This window comes from Amborella trichopoda, chromosome 10, assembly GCF_054954075.1.
Source record: "Amborella trichopoda isolate Santa Cruz 75 chromosome 10, AtrichopodaSantaCruz75HAP2 v2.0, whole genome shotgun sequence".
In the NCBI taxonomy this organism is placed as follows: domain Eukaryota; kingdom Viridiplantae; phylum Streptophyta; class Magnoliopsida; order Amborellales; family Amborellaceae; genus Amborella; species Amborella trichopoda.
In genome coordinates, this window is record NC_142345.1 from 40,872,950 (window position 1) to 40,899,239 (window position 26,290).

General features: G+C 35.3%; 1 protein-coding gene and 1 pseudogene across 13 annotated transcripts in view; both read right to left on the reverse strand.

Moving 5' to 3' along the window:
• Positions 1-6,490: 6,490 nt before the first annotated feature.
• The window catches only part of LOC18433959 (DNA topoisomerase, type IA, core), a 41,136-nt gene continuing 21,336 nt past the window's right edge, over positions 6,491-26,290 (reverse strand). For 6 of the 13 annotated variants that reach the window (XR_016042131.1, XR_016042133.1, XR_016042136.1 and 3 more), the window contains exons 10-22: positions 25,049-25,132; positions 24,699-24,782; positions 24,444-24,519; positions 20,557-20,616; positions 17,736-17,807; positions 16,940-17,047; positions 16,681-16,757; positions 15,136-15,219; positions 14,436-14,547; positions 14,179-14,268; positions 7,628-7,693; positions 7,423-7,518; positions 6,491-6,909 (exon numbers count right to left, since the gene is read on the reverse strand). Coding sequence is in view for 5 of the 13 variants with exons in the window: in XM_006844035.4 (XP_006844098.2) it covers positions 6,778-6,909; positions 7,423-7,518; positions 7,628-7,693; positions 14,179-14,268; positions 14,436-14,547; positions 15,136-15,219; positions 16,681-16,757; positions 16,940-17,047; positions 17,736-17,807; positions 20,557-20,616; positions 24,444-24,512; positions 24,699-24,782; positions 25,049-25,132 (1,134 nt within the window). In the remaining 8 variants the exon portion in view is untranslated. The remainder of the gene's footprint in view (positions 6,910-7,422; positions 7,519-7,627; positions 7,694-14,178; positions 14,269-14,435; positions 14,548-15,135; positions 15,220-16,680; positions 16,758-16,939; positions 17,048-17,735; positions 17,808-20,556; positions 20,617-24,443; positions 24,520-24,698; positions 24,783-25,048; positions 25,133-26,290) is intronic. The other 7 variants (XM_006844035.4, XM_020666948.2, XM_020666947.2 and 4 more) reach the window with 2 other exon arrangements.
• Positions 16,210-16,305, reverse strand: LOC148780234 (U6 spliceosomal RNA; annotated as a pseudogene).

Below are 26,290 nucleotides of genomic sequence, written 5' to 3' on the forward strand. Positions count from 1 at the left end.
AGAATAACGAGGATTGAATCAACTCCCATTTTGATTTGGGCATCTTTTAGAGAGAGAGAGAGAGAGAGAGAGAGAGAGAGAGGGGGGAAGCGGAAGTAGAGTCATTAATTAATAGCATGGCATTAGCATTCCATTACCCTCATTACTTGTATATGGGGCATCACACTCCCAAATAAAGCCCTATGGCCTGCCATGACAATTCTATTCTTACAGGATTATATGGTCAAGCAAGAGCAAAATGTACATTTGCTCCCTCGGGCAAAACCCTAAGCACAAGGATTTTTTGGGAGGTGACCTGCTCAACTCAGTGACCAACCTAAATAAAAATAAATAAAATGTTAAAATTCATGCCTCAACATCACAGTCCGTGGAGTTCCAAACAGATAAAGTATTTTGGAAAAAAAAAAAAAAAAGGATCCTAGACAGACGCGTAGTTTAGGTACATAAAATCGTTATTTTCTCTAAAAAAACACACGTCTAGTAATTCTAAAGTGGATCCTAAAGATTTCAGGTCACAAAGTCCTCTCATTTTTCCGAGGGAGCATTTGTACATTATATGCTCCCATGGGAGCACATAATAAGTTCATATAATTATGCCCCTGTTCAACCATTGGAGTTGGATTTATTCTCGAAAGCGATTGAAAAAAAATTGAGAACAAAGGGCACCGGCAAAATTGATGCATTTTAGAGACTGATTGACAATGGTCAATGTGGGAAATTGACACCTCAGCCCAGCAGATTGACCATGGATAAACAAGGTAAGACTGCAAAGTTCTACAATGTGTATGATAAATTCTTGTCCATTTTACTTCTGATTTCTTCAAAGCAATCTAATGGGCCATTCAAGAGGGTTACTTGCCTCTCTCTCTCTCCCTCTCTCTCTTATGCACCAACTTATAAAATCATTAAGCTAAACATACATACATGAGTTTTAGGCGCCGATCCAAACCATTGTAACTATCAAAGATTGAACTAGACCACCTGATTTTGGTCTAGAGCAAAAGTTGAGTTTGGTAGAAAGCTGGTCAAATCAATGTTTGACCAGTTTTAAAAGGTTAGACTATTCAATTTTGACCGTTTCGACCAACTAAATAAACTTAATTTTTTTTAATATATTTCATATTTTTTAATTATTATTTTATTTTTTCTTTTTAAATTATTATTTTTGTTATTTTTGACATAATTTTGATCGATAAAGAGCCGAAACGATGTCAATACAAAAACTATAGAAGGATAATCTAGAATCCAAAGGTTTTAAAATTAGTTGGACTAAAACAGAGTATATGAAAAGCAAGTTTAGTAAAAACAAGAGTAGAGACGAGGAAGTAATTAAGATTGATAGTCAGAAAGCACAAAACATATTGCACTTTTGATATATGGAGTCGATAATCCAGGAAAATAAAGAAGTTGAAGAAGATGTTGAACGCAAGTAGAGTTGGGTGGACGAAGTGGAGATGTGTAACTGGAATTTTATGTGATCGCCGTATACCAATGAAGCTGAAAGGCAAGTTTTATAAGATAGCTGTGAGACCAATTTTACTCTATGGGGTAGAATGTTGGCCAAATAAAAAAACAATATACCCATAGAGTGAGTGTAGTAGATGAAGATATTGAGATGGATGAGTGACAAGATAAGAAAGGATAAAATTCGAAATGAATCCATTCAAGAGAGTTTAGGTGTGGCACCAATAGGCTATAAGATAAGATAGAGTAGGCCTATGTGGGCTGATCATGTGTGGCGTCGAGTACAACACCTGTTAGGAGGTGTCAGTTAGTTCAAGTGGAAGGACTAAAAATGACAAGGGATAGTTGGAAGTAATTCGAAAAATATGAAGACTTATTGCATCACTGAAGGTATGACCTTTAATCGAGCATAATAGCATACCATGATTCGTGTAGCCGATTCCAATTAATTGAAAAAAAACTATGATAACGATTCTTTATCTTTCTGTTTAAATTCAATCCAACATATTTGACCACAAATCGAATTTGTTTTGATTGAACATGCCCCACACTAATTTGATCTACAAATGGCTATTACTCTTTTTGGGTTTGTTGTCTATTGAGGTTTAATAGGCATAAGAGCAAAGCTCGTCCAAAATCTCGTATTCGACAACAATTCCATAAGACAAATACGGCCCAAAGTAACCATTGTTTTGCCCGAAACCAAAAATGCCCCGGTAGTAATATAATGCATTTTTTCTGTTTTTGGTAATTCAATGGGGAAGACAAACCTCTACCCGTTCTTTCAAATAAATTAAAGAGTTCCGTTTTTTTTTTTGCTGGAGGTGTTAATAGGTGGTGTAAGCGGGATTGAAAACTACAACATAGTAACTAGGTAAAGGGGTGCTACCACCGCAACCTAGCCCCTTTCCTATAATGCATTCACTCTCTCAAACAAACTCTAGTTAGGAATATTTTAAGGACCTTTTTGTTTTTGGGTTAATTCAGTGAGGAAGTCAGCCTCTACCTGTTTTTTCAATTAGATTAGAAGTTAGCTTTTTGAAGATATTAGTGGGGTGGTGGTAGTGGTGAGAATAAAAACCACACGAGGTGACATAGGTGTGGGATGCTACCAACTCAAGCAAAATATACTATAATTTTAGAAAAATAAATCATATGCCTCATCCCACATCCATTTCCACCGTTAATAATTATACACATTTTATATATGCCTCAACAAAGGCATTAAGATCGAACAGAAACAATTTAAAATATGGAGATCCCGATCTAAGTTTTTAGAAACACAACGTTCATTTTTGTTCTTGAAAGTATTCATTATGGTGCGTTTTGCTTGCATAAAAATATTTTTTGAAAAATATTTTTATGTAGATTTATTCCCTCATGTGGTTAGATATGAAAATATTTTCACACAAAATTAGATAACAATTTGTGTGAAAAGATGCATTGAAACCGATTGATATGAAAGTATTTCCACATGTAACCATACGAGAGAATTCTTTCGCCTTAAGTTTTTATCCCAAAATTTGAGGTGGAGAAAATCCTCGTAAATCAGTCTTTTGCCTTGGGGGGAATGTACTATGTGCTCTTGCTGAGAATGCTACACATGCTCATCATAAATTCTTATTCCTGTTTCATAGATCATATGGCTGTTGAGGAGCGCCACGTTACCATACAATACACAGACCAGTAATCCACACCGACGTCTGTAAAAATGAGGCCTCAACCTAACTGTCCATTGAGGAAGACTGACGGTGCAAGACCATTATTCAGTGTACCTTGTAACATAATTATCACTCGACTGGTCAGTACTATAACCATTGAGTAGTGCTTTGGCTAGTTTGTTTGCCGTAAAATTTGGTTTATCTGAAAACTTATCAAAATTAGTATTTGATTGATTTTGGTTAATGGGACGATTTTTTCTAACAGGCCAAATAAATTCATAAAACTTTTACTAATGTATTTTATTTTTGAAAAAATTACTTAAATATTTATTTTAGTTTATGATACTATCAAAATACCGAATCTTTTTTGGTATTACTTATATGATCGTTTTTTGAACTCCATAACAATTTTTTTTAAAAAAAAACCGAAACTATTAATTTTCGATTTTTCAAAAATCGAAATGCGATCAATTTCAATTTTTGAAATACAGGAAAATTTCAAATTTTCACGAACCTAAATTTATTTTATGTTTTACGGGTCCTCTGCTTATTATGTCTCCTCTGCATATTCCCCCTTCTCCGTCTGTTTTTGGGTTTTCTCCATTTCCAATATACAATGGGTTCCTACAACAATAACACTAATTCCACCAACTTTGATAACCTACTTCGTAGAACCCTAATGGGCAGGCTTCAGCTTCGCCCCCTTACGTTAACACTAACTCCTTTCTCTCTCAAAACCTCGATCACTTCTTAGTGGAAGCCACAATCGATGACGATGAAAAAAAAACCCCTCTAGCTAAAGAGGAATTGAACCTGGAGAGAGAAATCGTCAGGCTCATTCACAGTGGAAACACTGAAACCGTGAAAACCAATTCGGATCAGGGAACACCATGTCTGTGTTGGTTTCCATGCAGACCCAGGCTCTGAGTATAGGGTGTGGACATATGATGCTTTTTGATGAGGAAAATGGGTACTCCCCAGAGTACATTTACGGGAACTATTTTGAAAGGGCTCCGAGTTTAGGAGAAAGAAAGTGATGGAGAGAGTGAGAACGTGGGCCTTCGGTGAGTTGATTGGAGATGTGGGTTCTGATGGCAAAGTCGGCTTTGCCAAATCGTTTACATGGTTTCTTCGTGGAAGAGAGAGAGAGGTAGAGAGAATACACATAGAACTCCCCCAAAAGAGAGAAAAATTTTCATTCTTAAAAATCAGAAAATTTTAAATTTTCATAAACGAAAGTTTTGGCTTGATTTTTTGGTTTTTGAAAACCCCAAAATGGGTGGTTTCATCTTCTTTTTTTTTTTTTTTCTTTTTTAATTATTATGAAGTCCAAAAATAGTAATAACAGAAACTATTAACATAAACTAAAACAGATATTTATGTAATTTTCATTTCCTTTTTAACTATAGTTCTTATTTTTTAAAAAATTTGGTTACGCCAAAACAAGTTCGGTCTAAACCCAATACCTAGGAACTATTTTTCTTTAATAAAATATTCTCCTAAGATGCATAATAACCGTCAGTGCCTTTTAAGGTCGTTGTTTCAGAAGCAGCTTAGCCTTTAGCTAGCGAATCCGGGTTAAAATATGATCTTTTAATTTATTTTTTTTTCTTTTCAAATTCCTTAAAAACCGATTTTTTCAAAAGATATTCAAAACTCATGATTTTTCTAAATTAATATAAACATGCATATTATTTTTTTGAATTATATACAATGAGACCATTTACCTTTGGTATAGAGAGATCACAATTAATTATAATCATCCGATGTGAAATCTGATAGCTTAGGTATGTCACAAAGTTCGAAATTTTTTTTAAAAAACTTTGAGTTTGGTCTATAAAATAAATACAACACCTTGTACCAAAGGTAAATGGTCTCATTATATACTTTCCCTTATTTTTTTTCACAAAACTTTTCTAGGAAAATATTTTCCTTACACTCATCTTTCAAACATTCTTGATAGTTCCATTCTCTCCATTGATTAACATTTAAAATTCAACTAAATAAAATTTCTTAATTTAACAAAAAGTTTCATCAAAAATTTCACGAGCGTATTCCCAAAAAAGAATTGAGAAAATTATGTACATATCCATTATAGTTTCTGTTATTACGGCTCTATCGAATAGTTTCGGTTATTACCATCGTGTCCGTTTTTTTCATGTCAAAACAAAATTTTTTTTAAAAAATAGACTTTACCTTTTTTCGATAGTTGAACAACCAAATTCAAAGTATTTTTTATTGTTCAATAACTGAAAATACACCAATTGCGGTTCTTGAAGGACCGAAATTTTAAATTTTCGGTTCTTCAATAACCGAAAAGTATTCGCTCTCTTGTAGCGTATTTTCTATTTTCTCTCTTGTAGCGCATTTTCTCTACCTCTCTAAATCATAGTTATTCGATAAAATCAAAAGGGAACCACTAATTTGAGTCCCTAAATTTAGGGGAAATCTTAGGGATAACCATGACTTCAAAGAGAAATAGAGCGAATACACCGAAAGATTTCTCCTACTCTTCTAATCTCATAATCTCTAAGATTTATCCTAAATTTAGAGCTCAAACTAGTTGTTCCCTTTTAATTTTATCGGATAACTATGACTTCAAAGAGGTAGAGAAAATAAGCGAGAGAAAACATTAAAAACCGAAAATTGGTGGTTAACAATCAAAATTAGTGTATTTTAAAATAAAATCGGTTTTTTTTTTAATTTCTGTTTTGACATGAAAAAAAAAAAAGACACGGTGGTAAAAACAGAAACTATTTGATAGAACCATAATAACGAAAACTATAATAGATATATATGTATTTTTCTTAAAAAACAAAAGTATCGCCACCAAAAAAATAAAAAAAAAACAGATTTCCAAATATAGCTAGAGGTAAAGGAAGGGTAACCCAATGAAAATGCTTATTTTCTCTAAACTAAGAGCACCAAAACAAGACTAAAGTGTGATCTAGCCAAAAAGCTAAACTCTTGCAACTGGAAATTAGGGGTGAGTTTCAAATACTGGGCCTTCCATATATTTCTAGCTATAAGTAAGCCCTGCATTAATTTCTATTTACAAATAAATTTGATTAAATTCAAGTTTTTCAGGTGTTTCTCATTTCATACGCGCACACCACACAACTTTGAAAGATCACTGCTCCATATTTTCAAATTCTTTGTTGTTTATACTAATTGCAATCCTAAATTTTTTTTTTTTTTTTTTTTTGGGGTTAACAGCAATTTAAACCTTAGCTTGATCTTGTTTGTTAAATATAATTCATTTGTTTAGTATCTTTTTTATTGTTTCATTTTATGCTACCAATAAAATCATTATACATTTTGTATCATGCCATAACAGGAAGCATACCGATTTTGGGACCAAAATATGCCAAGATAAAGGAACATTTCCTTTTTCTTCTTTAGATAAATAAAGAAACAATAACATTTCTTCACCATCAAAATGATGTTATATACAACTCTTAATTACTAAAAATCATCCGAATAAAATCAGAAATGGAAGAAAAGCGAAGAGGAAGGATCAGTTGTAACCCGCCTTTAGAGAGAGATATGGCAAACCTGTGATCAATGAATACAAAAATATGGAATTATACATCGGCAAAAATGTGAACTCGGCAAAACTGTGAACACGGGGTTTTCCAATCCGACCCACGAGTCAGAAGACATCCTCCAGGGCTTGCTGGCTCTTGCTCTTCGTAATGCCTCTGGGTCGGCCGATATACTTCACATTTTTACTCGATAAATACTTAATAGCCATATCCATAGTAATTGTCTGAGGCTCCACATTCTGCAAACACAAAAATTGAACATTTGACATACCGATACAATTACAAATATGGACATATTAGATGTAAATTGGCTATGTGAACGCAACACGATGCTTGTGTGCAGTATCATGATGTACATATATACATGGGAAATTTAGTTAGCCATGACAACTAGGAATGGGAAATTATATGTAAACTGTGCATATATTCCTTGTCAACTAGGAATCGACAGTAGATGGGTGAGAGGGACCCATCATTAGGGTGATTTCAGATAGGTTGCTTGCTTAACACATAAGGGCCCCGTTCTAAGAGTATGTGCTCATACGCAAAGTTCATAAAACCAGGGTAAATAGAGAAAAAAGCAAACGAAATGTTGCAGAAGAGATATTTTTCCTATAACTTTGCAACATATGAAAATTGTATCACTGATTTACAGAAATGACACTAAAAAGAAATTACTTTTGATGTCCTACATTACATAGCAAAACTTCTGAGAACTATTCATCTCAATAAATTGCATTCATGATATGTACCTTGGGTACTGGTACAATGTTATGTCGGTGCCTAATAGCGAATCCAAACTTTGAGATTCTCAGAACAACTGGATAATTATCTTTGGGATGATCACCCTGCATTAGAGAGAAGTATTTAAGATCATTTAAACAAACATAAGCACTCGTGAATTTGCTCAAAGCATACAATAACTCAAGAAATATGGATGGACTCGCAAGAACACACCAAAGTCACAGGGTATTTTAGCAACTCAAGAGCATCCTCCAAGGTGATGGACTCGACATCCTTAAACTGCGAAATCAATAAAAGAGGACATGATGACATCAGATATCATGTATTTCACAAATTACAGATATCTTTATGAAGAAAGATGCACATGAAATATAAACAGGATCCTGGCATAATGGTGAGAGATAAATCCTCAACAACCTTGTGCCTTTGTGATATTATTTCCCCAGCAAACATATATTTCAGTATTAAAGTATCTTCGTTTTCAAACTTCATGGACGTGTGTGCAATGATTGCTTCAGTAAATGTTAATGCCAACATTATACAACAAATGTCCTAGCATACGGCTCCATTTGTTGTCGATCCATTCAATTCCCATTTCATGAGGAAACTCAAGAGTGACGCTCTTGCATTATATACAACCATATCCCAAATCGATTCATTCATATCCCTTGGTTCCATCGAAAAATGAGAGAACCTATGCCTACATAATCATAGAGTGCTAGGAGAATTCCATCATTTTAACATTTTTGTTCTTCTGTTAGAGAGGGCTTCTAGAGCCTGCAAATCAGGTTAGACAATTCTTAATCACAATTCCCAAGCTAAATCAATCAGATCAAGACACATAAATTTAATGCTATATGGGAACAAATGCTAAGTTCAAAGGAAGAAGCAAAAGACATCCCAAAAAACACTAAATAGTCAAAGTGTACTAAGGTGCTTTCAGGAGACCCATCTTTCAGATGCAGAAAATGCTGTGTAAGGACAAAAATGCTCGTCTCCCCCTTCTTTCTAGCGGGCAGAACTGCATCACGAGGATAATCCCAAATGCTCTTCTCCCCTTTCTTTCTAGGGGGCGGAACTGCATCAAGAGGATAATCCCACCCCCTCCGCCAAGTAAAACAAAACTTTGAATGTTTCCGAAGACCACCATAATTTCTTCACTAAAACTCAATCATGACACCTGGTGCTGCAACTTCCCCATTGCTGATATTGTTTCTTCCCTATTTGTGTTTTTCCTTGTAGAATTTTTTGGTTTTAGGGTTACCAGAAATCCTTCTAGTAAGGCCATTTTGGATGCCTAATTTGTAATAATGTTTTGGATTTTTGGTGTTCATCTTTGAATCAAGGTCCTTGATTACTAGGGCAAGTCATCAAAATTTCAGGGTAGAGGTCCTTAAAATTCTGAAAACATGGGCCATTCTGAGAGTGGCCCTTTTTATTTTTATTTTTGGATTTGTTAACAATGGGAATGGAGGGCGGAGCGTTATGTTCAGGCATCCGCCCCCCTAACCACCTTTGATTGTGAGATTTGAGTTTTAGGGAACGTTTGGTAACTGGAAGCTGGGTATTCCCTGGAACCTCGGAGTTCTAGTTCCCTAGAAGCTAGATTTGTTGATATCTGGAAATTTTGGAATACTTGGTTGATAATCCGTCTGTAAATTCTTGAATACATAAATAAGGCTTCATAATAATCTAAAAAAACTTCACAAAGATCAGGCTTCACAGCTTTACAGAGAGGCAAAGAGATAGAGGATACAGTTAGAGGGAGAGAGGACTTAGCGAGAGGACACAGTTCGAGAGATAAAGGGCATATTTAGAGAAAGGCATCGAGAGAGAAACAATATGGACAAAGGACACAATTAGGGAGAGAAAGGGTAGATTTAGAGAAAGAAGGGCATGATTAGATAGAGGAATTAGAGAGAGAAAAAGGACAAAGTTAGAGAGAGCAGAGGCATTGTTAGAAAGAGGAGATATAAAGAGAAAGGGCATGGTTAGAGAGAGAAAGGAATTCGTGAAAAGGCATGTTGAGAGAGAGAGAGACAGAGAGAGAGAGAGAGAGAGGTCACAGAATGAGAAAAAAAGGTCTTGGAGAAAAGGAATAGTTAGAGAGAGAGGAGTTAGAGAAAGGCACAGTTAGTGACAGAAAGGGCGCGGTTAGAGAAAGAGGACTTTGTGAGAAAAACACATGGTTAGAGCGAGAAAGAAGTTAGAGAGGATGGAAGCGAGGAAAATATAAAAATAGAAGACACTTTTCAAAATACAGGATATGCGAACTTCCATAGGGGATATTGAAAGTATGGCTATGTATGATTCCCAAGGTGTGAATTAAAAAATTTTCTCTTTCCTTTTATTAACAACCGGGTAATTCTACTTATAATGCCAAATTATACAGCAGAAGCAAAAAATAAAACCTAAATACTACCTATGGATCTTAGCTCTTACTACCTCTATGTAGGAAAAGGAAATTTAATTCGTAAAGACAAACTGAATTCAACTACAAGTAGAATTCCAAGTCAATAGAAATCCTAATTAAAAAGGAAATCGAGAACAATAAACTAAGAATTAAAACTGAAAATAAACAAGAAAAGCTGGGAAGGCTTATTTGGACTGTGCCCACGGTCACCCCCGTAGGACTTAGCGCAACTCACACCCGATTACCAGACCAATGGCACAATGATACTTGGCCTTGCTTGATCCCTCCAAATCTGGGAAGCACCTATGGCAACACCCTCTCACAAAACCAGGATTTCTTTTCGACCTTAAAACTAGAACTCCCACAGCAAAATGGGCCAGAAGTGCCTCCTCTCAGAGTGGCATGCTACCCTCTTATGGCCCTGCCTCACCAGGTGCGGCATCACCGACGAGGCTAGGGAGATAGAGAGAGATGGGGTAGGCAGCAAGTTGGGCCTAGTTAGCGGGCCAAAGCAGGAGGATTGGAAGGATGTTTGGGCTTACAGATGGGGCAGGCAGGTTAGAAGTAATGTGGGGACGTCTGGATGGGTTCAGCAGCAGAAGGTTTTCTTTTTTGCCTATGGGGCATTGTACGGAGCAGAAGGTTATCTCAGTAAAAACTTCACTTGTATGCTTACCTAATTAAAAAGGTATCTTGAAGATACACACTGCAAATTAATGCAATTTCTTGTAGAAGCGTCATTCGCAACCCTCTCCAAGATTTACGTATTGTTTTGTGTGGAGTAGGAATTTAAATTCATGCTTAAAACTCATTACCTAGAACTCCAAATGCCCTCTTGGACCCCCACTCATATAAAATAGATTATTATTGTAATGTTTTTTTGAAGCTGCACTCATATTCATGCAGGGCAATATTATAATTATTTTTAATTTCTATTCAACTTTAAAGGATTATATTTTGATTTTAGTTTTAGGATTTATATTTAGGATTTTTACTTTTTTAAGAATTCTACGGTTTTTGTAGTGTTTTTATTTATTCCATGAGTACTATTCACAAGTACTATTCACGAGTACTGTTTATGGGTACTGTTCATAAAGGGTAAAAATGTCATTAATACTATTCAGGAGTACTATTCACAAGGACTGTTCAAACATACTTGTGAAGTATACTTCACAAAAAACACTACAATACACCTATAGGTGAAGTACTGTAGAACTTCAAAAACACTACAATACACCTATAAATGAAGTTCTACAGTACTTCACCTATGGCTTTATCATCGTCCAAAGTTCATCACACGATTACTGATGTCTGATAGTGTTTCAATTTTAATATTTTTTTTACAAATCTTAATGATCTGAAATTTTGTATGTGCGTGTGCCTTAGTGAGATGCACATGAATAAAATATAAAACAAATAATTTGAATGATAAAAATTGCACAAAATACACTTATAAAGTGTCAAGGGTAATTTCACCATTTTATTTTATGTTTATTATTTTTTAAATATTTTATTTTGGTGCGACTTGGTCATTTGTACACACGCCCCAAATTTTAGATAAATCTAATTAATACAATAATTATAAAAATTCAAATACCACCAGACAATTGTGACTGTGTGATGAACTTTGGATGGTGATGAGGTGTAGGTGAAGTACGGTAGAACTTCACCTATAAGCGTTTTGTAGATGCTTCCATATATATATATATATATATATATATATATATAGGAAAAAGCTAACAATAGTTGGGCAGCTATAATGAATAGTAATATAGGTGGAATCCCAGCTGTCAGATTTCATCATGTGATTCAGAATGCATATCACTATATGAATTTTAATATTTTTTCTAGAAATCGAATCATAATAAAATTTTAGACGTGTGTACTAAAAAATAGGGCGCACAACTAAAAAATATTTCCCAAAATATAAAATCACTGAAATACCCTGAAAAATGATGGGGGTAATTTGGTCATTTTAAATTATTGAAAATAATTTTTTTTATATTTTTATATGGTGCACAATAGTGTTAGTTATATATAGCAAAAGTTTCATCTTAATCAGATTTATAGAAAAAAAAATTAAAATTAGAATAGTGATATGTATTTTGAACCTCTCGATGAAGATCTGACGGCTGGGATTCCACCTATATTACTATTCATTATAGCTGCCTAACTATATATATATATATATATATATATATATATATATATATATATATATATATATAGGGCAATGATTTCATGCAACCGTTGTATAATAATATGATGCAACAACCTTGAAAAACTATCTTGTGGCCATTTGTTTGATCCAAATTTTGAAATATACACTCTTTTCATTCTAATGAACAATCACAAAAAAGAAAAAATTGGAAACACAACCTAGAAAGTATTTTTTTTAGCACAATTAACATAGGCCGTTCATTTTGGTGAGATGCTAAGATCTAGGCCTTAAAAGGATTTTTTCATTTCCAATTTTTTTGGATGGCTTTATTATCATTAGATGAACAATGTTAAAAAAGAAAAAAATGAAGTTTATAAAGGCTAAGATCTTCACAAAATGAATGGTCAAGATGCGTTTTTGGAGGAGACTCATTTTGACCATATCTAAGGTTCAAATTGAACATTTTTTTTGGGGGGGATTGATTATTGAGATGAAGAGAGTGTGTGTGCAAAATTTGGGGTCATACAAATACCACCAACATGGTTTTTTAGAAGTGCCGTTGCATTATACTATGATACAACTGTTGCATTGGGTCATTGCTCATATATATATATATATATATATATATATATATATATATATATATATATATATATATGATAGAACAGTGTAAGCCCAACGGCCCATATTGAATCTGGACCGATTTGACAGTCAGGACTGTATTTTGATAATATAATTTTAATATTTTTTATATAAATCCAAATAACATGAAATTTGGAGCGTCAACTCTTCTCATCAAGGCTCACCTAAAAAAAAATTTAAAAAAATAGTTCGCATAAAAAAAAAATTGACCAAAGTACAAAGTACATATTGCCATTATGCAAATTATATGACAAAAACACCCCTGAGCTAATAGACTAATTGCGTGAACTTAAAGATACATGAATACACATCTTAACTCCCTGCCTCAAACAGACTGTTGCACCAATAGAAATGACCTACAGTTCGCTCACAAGATACATGCCTCATAGTTAGTGCTTTAGTAAATACATCCGCAATTGGTCCTCAGAAGGAATGCAGGAGAAGAAGACTATTAACTAATCGATCTCTAATGGAATGAAGTGGCATGTGAGGTAGTTGATCCCCTGGTTGTTTAAAAACCATATCCCAAAGTCTTGCCCATAAGGGAAGGTTCAGTATAAACTTTGATACTCTGATACCATGCTAGGATCAGATAACTTGTGCAGAATTCTCAATAATAAAATTCTCATTAGTAAAACTAAGGCATTAATTCTATACACACACACAATTGACAGGGGCATACAACGTACATAACTGACTTTATACAAACAGTACAAACACTTGGCCCTTTAACTAATAGTCCATTTACATAAACTAAGAAGGGTGTGGTTTCCATATGGTTGCAACCTTAAACAATCCAACTAAGGTGCACCTTCAAATTTTATTGTAATATATAATTTTGATGTAAGATGTTATTAGGATTATCTCAAAATCTATTTTTATATCTAATTATAAAATTTTAAATTCCAAAAATGGTTAAAATCAAGTAGATCTATAAGCATGTGAAAATCTTGAAAATGGACGGTGTAGATAATATGTTGTAAGATGCACTATTTCTGACACTCAAAATCTTTTTATTTTTCATAGTCATACATCTCGATGTCGAGATTATCAATCACAGGGGTTTTCAACATTAAAACAACCTTTTTCAATGGATTTTTGAGGTGCATCCGCAGTTCTACATTTTAAGGTTGCAACCTTATATAAACTTTTTCCAACTAAGAATACATGAATATACATCTTAATAGATATGATGAGTTCTCAGAAGGAAATGAGAGATATAAAAAGTAATATTCGTATGTAAAGGAAATTAGAGATAAAAAGTAATATTCGTATGTAAAGGAAATTAGAGATATAAAAAGTAATATTCGTATGTAAAAGAGGACCGTTTTCCCATTTGCCCACCAACAAGTCTGACTAATGAGAAAATGAATTAATAACAAGCCTGATGAACATGACTAGAGTCATGCTGAACCAAATCATCCAAAACTTCAACTAAACGAGTTTACAAACCCTCGACACAGGATAGGCCACTAGTTACCACCTTCGGAAGAACATTTATTATAGAAATGCTATATCCAAATTACAACATGCAATAGGAATGCATACCTGGCTCAAACTGGCCCTTTTCGGTCTATAACCCGTCCTATCCTCACCCAACTGGATGTAGAAGCCATAAGGACCGTCCTTCAACAATATCTGAGAAAAATTGAATTTAAATCTTTAATGAGAGGTCACACCGAATAAATCATACAATTTGGAGCCCATGAATAAAATAATGACAGAACGTTTACTCTGTAAATGTTTAGTAAGAGGACTTCAGCATGAAGGTATCATGCATAAGTAACAGATAAAAAAGTACTAACCTTTTCATTAGAATGAGGGGTAAAACCAAGCACTTTTGGCTTGTAGCACTCATCTGGTTTCTCATTTTCAAGACCGTCATCCTCTTCACTGAATATCATTCTAGCAATGTACCTATATCCAGCATCATTAGCTTCTCGTTAAGGGAAGACATATGTTTAGTGACATATTCCTTTCAAGCAACAGGCAATACCACTCATCATATATTCCGGAAAACAAAAAGATACAATAAAAAATGGTAAAAACAGTTGTAATACATTAAATTTTTCGAGATAAAAAAATTTGCTTGTCCAATGGAACAAGAACAGCAAGTAAGACTCCAGAAATACACAATACAAAGGTTTCTAACAGTTCACTTTAAGCAAGATATGCATATCTTTTTGTTTATAATAGATTGCATTTAGTCAAAATGGCATACATCTAGTTGCACTCAATGCAAATGAAAAGAGATAAGCAATTCAAAAAAATAAGAAACAAGAAACAATAAGTACTAGGTATGCAATTATGTAAATTGAGGAGTTTAATATATGTCATGAAAGGGTGGTGTAAAGGCCAAATATCACTAAATAACCACTCTTTCTCATCAGTAGTTGAAGATAGTAGAGGAAAAAGGGAATAATTGCAGTAAGTTATTACATCAGTAAAATAAGTTTTTCATCTAAACTCAAATGTCCTCTATGGAAGTTTTGGTTTGTCACTCACGAGCATTTTGGATGTTGATCACAACCGATAAAATAGCCCGCCCCATGCTTGCTTACTTTAAAGATCAACCGGCCAGCAAAACAACTGTACATAGTTTGAGCTTTGATTAGCAATAGATCAAAATCTTTGCCAACTCGTTGAAGTCATTGCAACAAAATTGCAACAAAATTCTATCAACATTTATAGCAACAAAATAAATGCATGAATCTTTTATTCAAGGTTCCAGAAGAAACTTATCACAAACATAAGCATTATTGCTAAGGAACAACATAAAAGAAGATCCCCAAATTGCTTTTCCCCAGAAAACCATTTTAAAATTTAGACACCACAGCAACACGGGCAAGTTGGCACTTACGTTATCAATTTCACAAAGCATCACAAACCTACCGATGATAAACCATCTAGAAAATTATGTCTCCAAAATCCAATTCATCGTATGTGTCCAGTAAACAAACATAATAAAAGCAAATCCAGGACATAACTGATTCATTATGCAATAATACATATCTATAGCAGGGATTAAACAAACATAACAAAAAAGAATCTGTGACAACTGATTCGTTATGCAATAATACTTAAATTTAAGTTCCATGGATCTGGTCATCCTGTTTTGTCTCCAATGGAGACGGTAGAAGGGATCAGAGCAAGTCATCATCATCAAAGCCTTTTCCAAACTATTTGGGATCGGTGACACGAATCATGATCCGTCATTCTGCTCTATCAAGGGCCATAGCCTCAGTGAGGCCATAATTCGCCATGTCTTTTCTCACTACTTATAACCATGTCCTTTTAGGCCTACCAATTGAACCAACTCGTACCTCCTAATAGGCGTCGTACCGGGTCTACGCTGCATATGGCCAGCCCACCTAAATCTACTTTCACTCATCTTATCACATATTGGAGCCACACATAAGTTCTCCCGAATGTTCAAATCTAGGAGACCCTCTAAGTTTCCCATTTGATTTTCAAATATTGCTAGTGAAAAGGTTATCTTAGAACATAGAGAACTACTATGCATGATGAAAATGCCCACAGCTATTACAGAATAAATAAATTTTTTTTATGTTTTTTTTCTTAAATTTGAACCATTTCTCGATTTGTGTGTCATCCTTGCGCAGGGACCATGCTAATCTTCGCAATAGTACAAAATAAATATTGACAATAGAACATGAAAAACTAGAATTTACTCTCCAGAAGATTTCCATATGCATAATTACAGAAGCCATGAGAACACAACAAACACATTTATTTTAATTGTGGAAATTAAGTTACAATAACCCATTTATTTTAATTGTGGAAATTAAGTTATAATATTTGGAACTTATAAAGCTTCCCAAAAATATTCACATGCAATTGGCTTGTAACTGATTGTAAATTTTGCAATCTAAAAGTTAAGAGAACTAAAGCAGGAAAAAACCAAACAGAAACAGAGTTGCATAAGTATGAAAAGCTTCCAATGATATTTACAAATCACCAAAGAGAAACGAGAACTGTACTGTACAGAAGAATATTTATATTTGACATTGAACATCCGTTCATTAGTACCTGGGACAGGTCCTGTTATTATCAGGAAGGGAAGAGAACAATATATTCTCAAATGTTTCCTCCATCATTCTCTCCACCTGAACCACAAACATAAAATTCAAAATATTTGTTAGACTAACACCTACTCAGCAACCACCAAATAGTGGGAGGTGAGAGAACAATGAAATTGAAACATATTTAAAAAGAATAAATAACAATGAGACAGCATGAATTGATCTCCAGGTACCAATCTCCTGTTACAACAAGAAACAGCACAAACCTGATGAACAGTTACATTTCCAACACGGTCACAATAAGAGCTGAAACGAGTCCAATAATCTTTAAGAAGGCCCCTCCATTCAGTCAGGCCGGCAGAGACATTATCCAACTGATGAAAACAAAAAGAGTCAGGAGAGGGACAATAATTTTTATAAACAAGAGTGAATATCTAAATATATTCTGGAACTCGTGGAAAACAAATGTTTCTGAGCTTTATTACCCCGACACAAGCAATTACAAACATTACCAGATAGTCGATTAATATCCAAAGAAATGTATGAAACACAGTCATACACCATACTATAAAGATGAGTTGCAATTTGCTCATGGTCATGGAAGTGTGCATGTGCATCTTTAATGTTTGAGCACGGGATTGAATGGTAAGGTGTTGATGATTGCAACACTATGTCCCAAGTTCAAATAACTAGGCTAAAATAACCATACCAGGGGCTCCCCCCACCACCTGGGAAAAAGTCCCAAAAAAAAAAAAGAAAAAAAGAAAAAAAAAAGATTATTTCCGTATATACCTAGGTATATATATGTGTGCAATTTGCAAATGTACCCATCACGGTTATTGGAGAATAAGAATATTTTCGTCTGGATGCTGAATACCACACAAAAGCACATGTGTCATCCTCATCTCATGACACATTGATACACAAACATAAGAGGGCACTGAGGTCATCCAAAGTAGCACGCATGTCTACATGAAATGCACTGGCAATTGGGTGCCATTAGGATGAAATTCAAATAAAGTTGTGAACGATTCCTTTCTTACAGTTAAATCATGGCATTACCTCAGTTTCCATATCAGCTGTGAAACTGTAATCAGTGACCTCCGAGAAGTAGTGACATAGGAAAGCTGAAACCTAGATCACATAAGGGGAAGAAAAAGCAGAGTCAAATAGCGTGAATCGGTACTAAAGAGGGTGATGAGAAAAGGAAGTAAACCAGCATAAGCAACTGAAAGATGAGGAAAGGCAAAATGAAAGCATCTACTTAAGAGTTTTGAGCATGAATGAAAAGAAAAGACAACATATTGCATCAGGACTTTGGCAGCAACAGAAAACTTAAGGCATCAAGCATGTGCAAATAGAAGGATATCATGCACATACACTAACAAAGTACTTTAACAATCAGTCCAACAGACACTGTTCAGCATTTAGCAGAAAGCACTGGGGGGGGGGGGGGTTTAACTTCTTGCAGTCCATGAAAAGATTCCAACATTCAGTTTCTATTTATGACAGACTTACAAAGAGTCGCATTAGCAGCATAGCAACCTGTTGAAGTACTTTGAGAGAAACACAAAAGGAGTGCTCAGATAAATAAAGGCAGACAAAATTCCATAACGTAAAAGGCATGAAAAAGGAGAGGACGAAACATCAAACTTATCACAGGTACATGAATAGCCATTGGCATCAACCCCTAATTATAAGAGAAGTCATATTCAATCAGAAATGCAGTAGGTAAGACAAAACAGAATAAATGAGGAAAGAACATCATTTACCTCTCAAAGAAAGAAAGCACCTCCATGATGGTTATCACAGCCCTCCCACCATCCAATCACATTCATTCAGATTCTCAGCAATACTAGGAAATCATATCCTCTAAACGGCAAATAACAAACATGACAAAACAACCATATGATAACCACAAGTCCGATTAGAATTTGCCGATACAAAAATTGGTGAACTCCTGCCAACTTTCACCAGTCCAACTGCTCCACAAATGGCTCCAAGACAACTTCAGAGCACCCATGAAAGCAAAGCTCAAATGGTCTAAAAGACGGCAGCTAGCTTTAGAACACCCATAAACATTAAGCATCAGAGCACCGAAATAAGGCGGCATCCATGCATCCACATTATTGCCTAATACTGGACAACTAATATGACCTACCATCACCTTGCATCCCTCCCCAAGCACCACAATCCTTACATCCAATAACCATAGATGTTCAACCAGAAAAGTATAAAACAAAAGAACCACTGAAGTATATTCTCGTTTCTCTTTTCTCTACACCTAAGCAAGGACTTGAAAGTTGGAATCCCATGTGCAAGTAAGATAAAACAAAAAGGTAACCCAGGTATGATGTGCAATGCATCAGCCTCTAACCCCAAAATGGAGTCAAACCCAGTAACCATTTCCATCCTATCATACAAATGAGCCACGGTGATTCAGCACTCCTCCAGTTCATTTCCATTTCTCTAGAGAAACTAAGGTCACGTTTAGATGCATATCTCAAGATATTCCTTAATTCATCTAAAAGTCTTCCAATTTACGCATTTGATGGAGATACCGAGTTTAACCTAACCACTTCTATCAGTCCCATTGCTAGCCTGATTGGGGATTCCCAAAGAGCTAGAGGATCAGCAAATGTTTCTCGATAAATGGGATTCCCCTCTACCCTATCTGATCTGAAACCTCCAAACCACGTTGCTGAAAACTCACAGATAATTCCAGTCTTCACCTCGCTAGTTCATCACCGTCACAGTTCAGTTCTAGAAAGCCTGAAAATGGAAATTAATTTATTTACATCAATTTCGGAGTTTAATGTTTACCCAAATTGACCTCCTTGATACTTTTTTTTTTTTGATGATTAACCTTCTTTATACATTCTAGGATTACTATTTTTTATCACACTAACAGCCACCTAACAGCAAATGCAATCCAAGGAGAGCACCTCCTGCCTCTCCACCCAGCTAATCTGAAATTATTCTCTCATTATCAGTATGACAGTGTTGCTCTTGAACCTCATAAAAATGCTTCCATCATTACAAGATAACAATCCGCCACTGGTTTAGCAGGGCTCCACTTCATTTTTGTTATCTTGACCAGTGGAATATTATGAGTCATCTCTATTTTTTAATGTTATATCCATTTTTAAAAGTATACTCCTTAATGTCTATTTTTAAATTCTTCAAATTTCAAATGTCTAAATTTTAGGCATTCCTGGGGAAAATCTTTTCAAGTAAACAAGTATGATCGTCCAATAAGCCAATCTGAAATCCTTAGATTGCAATGATTCCTAAACAGGCTTAGTATTAGGATGATACATCCAAGGAGCATCCAAAGTAACATTCAAACATACTTCAAGTGCACAGATTCCTGCCGTTGTCCTCATTAAGTCACTCTGTGAATGACTAATTTGAAATCAAATTGATCATTAAGTCACTCTACCATTCTCCACCAATCTAGAATCAAAATGTAAAGAGCTTTGATCTTGTTCAATTGATTATTTCATCATCCTAATCTGAAAGAGATCTAGAACTGTCCTGCTATACATGGGAATTGTATGTCAACTCCCCAAAACAGATTTCAACAATCATTACTAAAGAAAATGCCATATGGTCCTCCAGACAGAAGAGATATACACAGCATTGAGGAAAATAAAAATCAACAAGGAAAAATGATGATATTATTTCAAATAATCAAGCCTGAAATATTAAACCTTGCACAGAAAAGTCTCAAGCAGATTGCTTAGATAACAAGAGCACACAGATAAATCTCATCAGAAGTAGTAAAGGAAAATGCACAATGACGGGGAAATGAGCAACATGAAGAAGAGACGGGCTTGTCAGAACAGTGAGGAGATGTTGCCAAAGCAAAATCAGCCCATACCATACGCCCACGGAACTCCGGAAACATCCGACGGCTTTTTATTGTAACATAATTTCTGTCCTGAATTGTGCAATGCCAAAAAGATTAAGAGGAAAATTAATGACTCTCTTTCAAGCTATTATGAAGAATATATAAGAAAATAAATAAGAGATAGACAGCCATAACAAATCTCTTTGGTAAGGACAATAAACAGTCAAAAAGAATGAAACGCCAATAAAATCCATCATAGAATCATATAATAATGACATCATAATAGGATTTCAAGTAAAAAGACATATTAAGAAAAATAAGGAGAGGGAAGTATCAAGAAAGCGAGATATTCTATCAGCATGATCTACACTTATTTTCCTTCCCATCTGTCAGCATAATAAAGGATAAGCATTCAAAAACGTCATCCAAAGACTCATGATTCTCAAGAAGTCCATCTCAAGACACAAAAATATCCTTGCCAAAACACAAATAAATGCCATTTTTCTTTTTGCACTAGTCTAAATATATTCTGACTTTTCTTATAAGAAATTTTCGAAGACTTCTGCACTTTTTGACTCATTAAGTCTAAACACGAAGCACCAAGAAATGAAGGAAGAGAGAAAGGAAAAGAAGAAATGCTGGGATAATTTTCAAGACAAATCATCATCATCCTCAAAGCCTTTTCCCAACTAGTTGGGAGGGACTTTTCCCAACTAATTTTCAAGAGAAATAACACCTAATATGTATTAAGGTAGAAGATGACCTTTTTGTGAGGAGAGATTTTTTCCTTATTCAGTAATAACAAAAGATTACCGTAAACAATAAAAACAATGGGTGGAGAATACTTTATCATTCATGGGGCAGTTGGGATTTGTGGGCATTCAAGGCCATGAAAGCATGTAAATACAATAAATTATAGTGAATTATGCGCTTTAATGGGAGTATATTGTGGTTGACTGACCAAAGGTAGGACGGTTTATGACCCAAATCATATCCAAAACCCTTAACCCTGGGCATGTAGCACTAGCATTGAGGGCTTATAGAGAGGGTCATCCATTATTGAGGTTAAGGACATTTATAGGCCAAGCGAGCTGTGTGATCTCTTGTGTGCAGATGTAGGCTTGTGAGAGCGAGAGTCAAATCCTCAACAAAACTTCTGCACGACATTGTACATATGAGAACAATATTTTTGGAAGCAACCCAATATAGAGGGACACGTGTACATGCGCATAGAAAGCCATAGTGATAATGTGCATTTTTACTTGCTCTTAAGGGGAGAACTTGTAATCCACATACTAGGAGTTCCACTATTTATTGGTCAGCTTTAACGGGCCAATCATGAGCCTCTGCCCTTAACTGTGGGTCATGGGTGTCATTGGGTTGGTTTGATAAGACAGTTGTGGTTCATGGACCCTACCATCCTAGCATGGGTGGAGTGTCCTGAAAGTCACTGTTTTCGACCTATTCTATACCAATCAGTAGTGTTTCCATGTGTTCTAGATTTTTGCAGAACTCCAAAAATATTGTTTTCTACTAATTTTATTGTTTTGTCATTTATGGATATTTTTCAAAATTCTAAAATTGTCTTTCAATGCATAAAAACCCCTAATGGGCATTTTTGTAATTTTTTAAATAAGAGGATATTTTAGAAATTGTTCTAAATAGGTGGGGATACGTGTGAGGCCAACGTGGGCCACATGCACCACTAAATGGAACGCCCCATTTAAATTTATTTGGAAAGTTATCTATTTATGAAAATATTCTTGTGATAATTATCTTGAAAATAAATTTTGAGTGAAAATTATTTTATTAGATGGATCTAGATAATCTTGACCATGTGTTTCTAAAATTTTTTACTATCCCTTTGTGAGAGAAAAGAAATTCTAGACAATTAAGGAAGATACAGATTTGACTGGTCAAAATCTAGATCGATTAGAAGCGGATATGGGTCAAGTCTCAAGAGATAAGGTTCCTAAATATTGACTCTAGATCAGTGTTTCAAAAAGCACTAGGCCCTAGAAGTCTAAGCTGTTCTACCCTTTTCTATCTTTTTGTGCTTCCCTGAGCTCAAATATTGTATAATCTCCTCCCTGGTAGCCTCAGGAACTTTTTTCACGAGGCAACATCCCCTTTAATACCGACAACGTGTTTTTTAAACAGGTAAATGCCCCCATTAGTATCATTTCCACAATAATTACATTTAATACGATTTTTGTCATTCAGATTCAAGTTATAACCATACTTCCAACCCGGATCACCACTTCTAGAAGAAATTGGAGAAGATATTTCCATAAAACAAGGCTCATTTTCATCCTTTTCTGGTTCTTTTAAATTAAAAAATTGTCTAATCTCATCCCGAATAGCTTCAGGAACCATTTTACAATAAGCAACATCCCCTTTAATACCGGTAAGGTGTTTCTTGAATCGGTTAATACCCCTATTGGTATCTTTTTCACAAAAATTAAACCTTATACAATTTTTAGCGTTCGGTTTTGGGTTATAACCACACTTCCAACCCGGATCACTTCTTCTAGAAGAACCAGAAATAAATCTATTCAAATGATAAGGATTGTGTTTCTGTTTTTGTTTTACAGAACTTATATATTGTTTAATCTCCTCTCTGATAGCTTCAGGGACATTTTTACAAGGGGCAACATCTCCCTTAATACCCGCAAGATGTTTCTTAAACCGGTGTATGCCCCCTTTTGTATTTTTTTCACAAATGCAATTTTTGTCATTTGGATTCGGGTTATATCCATATTTCCAACCCGGATCTCCACTTCGATTAGATCCTAAAGAAGACATCTAAAAATAAAACAAGCAATTTAAAAAATAAAGTATTTCACTTGCTTTGATTGCTCAAACTCTAAACTCCCACCTCTGAGATGTTTTCTGGTGCTAAAACGATAAAAAACACTATCTAATAGGATTAAAAAACTCCAAAACTAAATCTAATCTACTTGGATGGTGCTTGGATCCATTTTCCATAACTTTGATAAATACTTCGATCCAATAAAAATCACAAAATTTAATTTTTTTGAGGTTTATTTCTCTCTAAAATGGGTTCTTGTGGGTTTAGGTTTCAAATAAACCTAAAGCCCATCCTTAAAAGCCTTTATGTTTAAAGGGAGCAGGCCATGGGCGGCCCGCCCAGGGCTGGGCGCCTGCCTAGGCGGGTTCCATACAGCCTAGGTGGCAGCCCGGGGACTGCCGCCTAGGCCTGAGCGATGCACCCAGGCTTGAGCGATGCGCCCAGGCCTTTTGGACCACCTAGGTGGCCGCTTAGGCACAGGGCGGTCCGCTTTTTTGAACAATGCTCTAGATCATGATGGCTGATCTTAGAGATGGATGGATCAAATTGTTTCTCTCTCATCTCTCTCTCTCTTTATAGCTCCTCTTTCTTTTCTAAAAAAGGTGGCACGTCACCCCCCATAGGTGTCTAGGGTAGCACACACCTCAGAAGAGATAGGGAAGGTGCCATCTTGTGGCATGCCCCAGGTGAAGACAAGATGTTTTTTTTTTTTTTTTTTGAAACCCTAATTGTGACCCATGCTCTCAACCCCATAGTTTCTAGATAATGGTGTCGCTAAGGTGCTTCCCCGGTTCATATTGGTGGATTTAGCAGGATCCATAATAAGGTGTGCCATTGGTGACGATTGATGTGTGGCATGCGAAGCTCTAACGGGCTAACCCTAGGAAAAAGTCTAATTCAGCTCGAATAAAAGTTTATTTTGACAATATAATTCAAAGATCATAGATTGTTGTAGGTATATGTTTATTGTATTGTGGCATCTGTAAGAGAATTTCCAGCAAGAAAGAAACGAAAGAAAATTCTTTGAATTTATAGCCAAGAATTCTACATAGCCATACCTTTCAGGGCAGTCAATAATAGAATCAAATATAACTTAAGCAAGTACCTGCAACACTTTCAATATAGATGCATATGTAGAAGGTCTTCCAATCCCAAGTTCCTCCAATTTTTTAACCTTCAGTCTCAAGAAAACGAAAATCACCAGGATTAGTTCCAAAAATCCATCAGAGCAACTCAAATCTTGGAGTTTATTCATGTGTACAAAATGTAACCGCAGGAATGTTGTCAAACATGCAAAACAATGCCTACAAAACACAGGAATTACAGTAAAAAAAATGAAAACAAAAGGAAAACATCATACCAAGGATCCTTCAGAATATCTTGGGGGTGCTTCTGTGAAGTGTTGTGTGGTCTCGACATTAGCAATTTGCACCAAATCCCCTGGCTATATACAAGCTAAAAATTAAATATAAAAGTGAAACAGTCTCTAAAATCAAGATATTGACATTAAGAGAAGTTAATAAGACAAAAGAAAAGTAAAATGATAATAGAAAGAAAAGAATGGCGTATTATAATCATCTTTCCGCAACAAATCCATGCATAATTTCACAATACAATTGATAAAATCAAATGGCGTAAGACATATGATCAACAAAGCCAAACATTATAAACAAAGCGCACATAAAGATTTTAACGGTGAATCGGAACTACCTTGAGCACAGAAAGAAGTTCAAAATCTTCATTCCTAGTTTTCCCTTCATCCTCATCATGCCCAATATCTGCAGCTTCACTGTCCTAGAAAATTCAGGAGAAAAGGCATGTCTAATTAATTTTACAGAGACAATTCTAACATTTCAACCTACTTCAGTAATTTAATGATATAGAATGACATCTACAGGAAAGTAAATCTGCAACCTTTGTATATTATTCTATTTAGATCTGCATGTACAAATACAACTTGTCAAATATACAATTAATCCACCTACCACAATCATGATAATCAGAATGCATTTCCAGTTCTTCAACCAGGAGTTCAAAGCTAGAGCATGCTCAGCTGAATGGGCGGTGCCATATGAGACAAGTACAAGAATGCAATGCATCAAAATCCAACAAGGACACAAGAGTTAAAATGCCAACCCCATAATTGGCCTTGCAGAAAAAATATTCTCAGGCATCATTTACACAAGGGAGTAGGTGCAATTTCAAGTCCCACTTAGTACTTTCATAGTGACATTTCAACAAGAAATATTTAGATGTGTCTGTTTCTGAAGTGTCAACCACCAGTGCCATGTCCTAGGTGAGGCAAAATACGCCAAAACCATAGGCACGCATGTCCAAGTTGTATAGACGGCCCCCTATTTATCAACAGATGCAACATCATGGCAGTACATGGATAAAAAATTCCTCAAACCACAAGTTCTTCACTTGCAAAAGAAAGTAATTTCTTCACATAATTAAAGGGAGAGAGTAAGCCATGAAATTCAGCTAGTTTGATCTGCATACAGGTTACTATTTTCATACACTCAATGCAGTCTTAATTCCAGCTTAGAGCTAGAGAGATATCTGCATACACTTTTGTAGTCTTAATTGCAAAGAGACTTATTTGTCATTTCATCTTTCTATAGCCATTTATTTATTCTTTCCTTCACCCTCAAGGGTAATTTAGTCATTTGTTTCCTATTGTACATATATATGTTGTTGAGCAAATGTAGAAGTGTGGAGATTCGTGTGAATTGGTGTCTTCTCTCTCTCCCGCTCTAGGGTTTTCAAGTTTCACAGGGTATCAGAGCCATTGAAGGGTTTCCGTCACTCACTAATCATCAGCAACATCCGTGAATACATCTTTCCTAGGCGCCTCTGTTACTGGGTGGGCTCCTACGCTGGGGGGTCCCCCAAAATGCATAGGTGCCCCGCCTACGCTGTTTTGAAGTTGGAACTTTGTTAGTTTGCAAA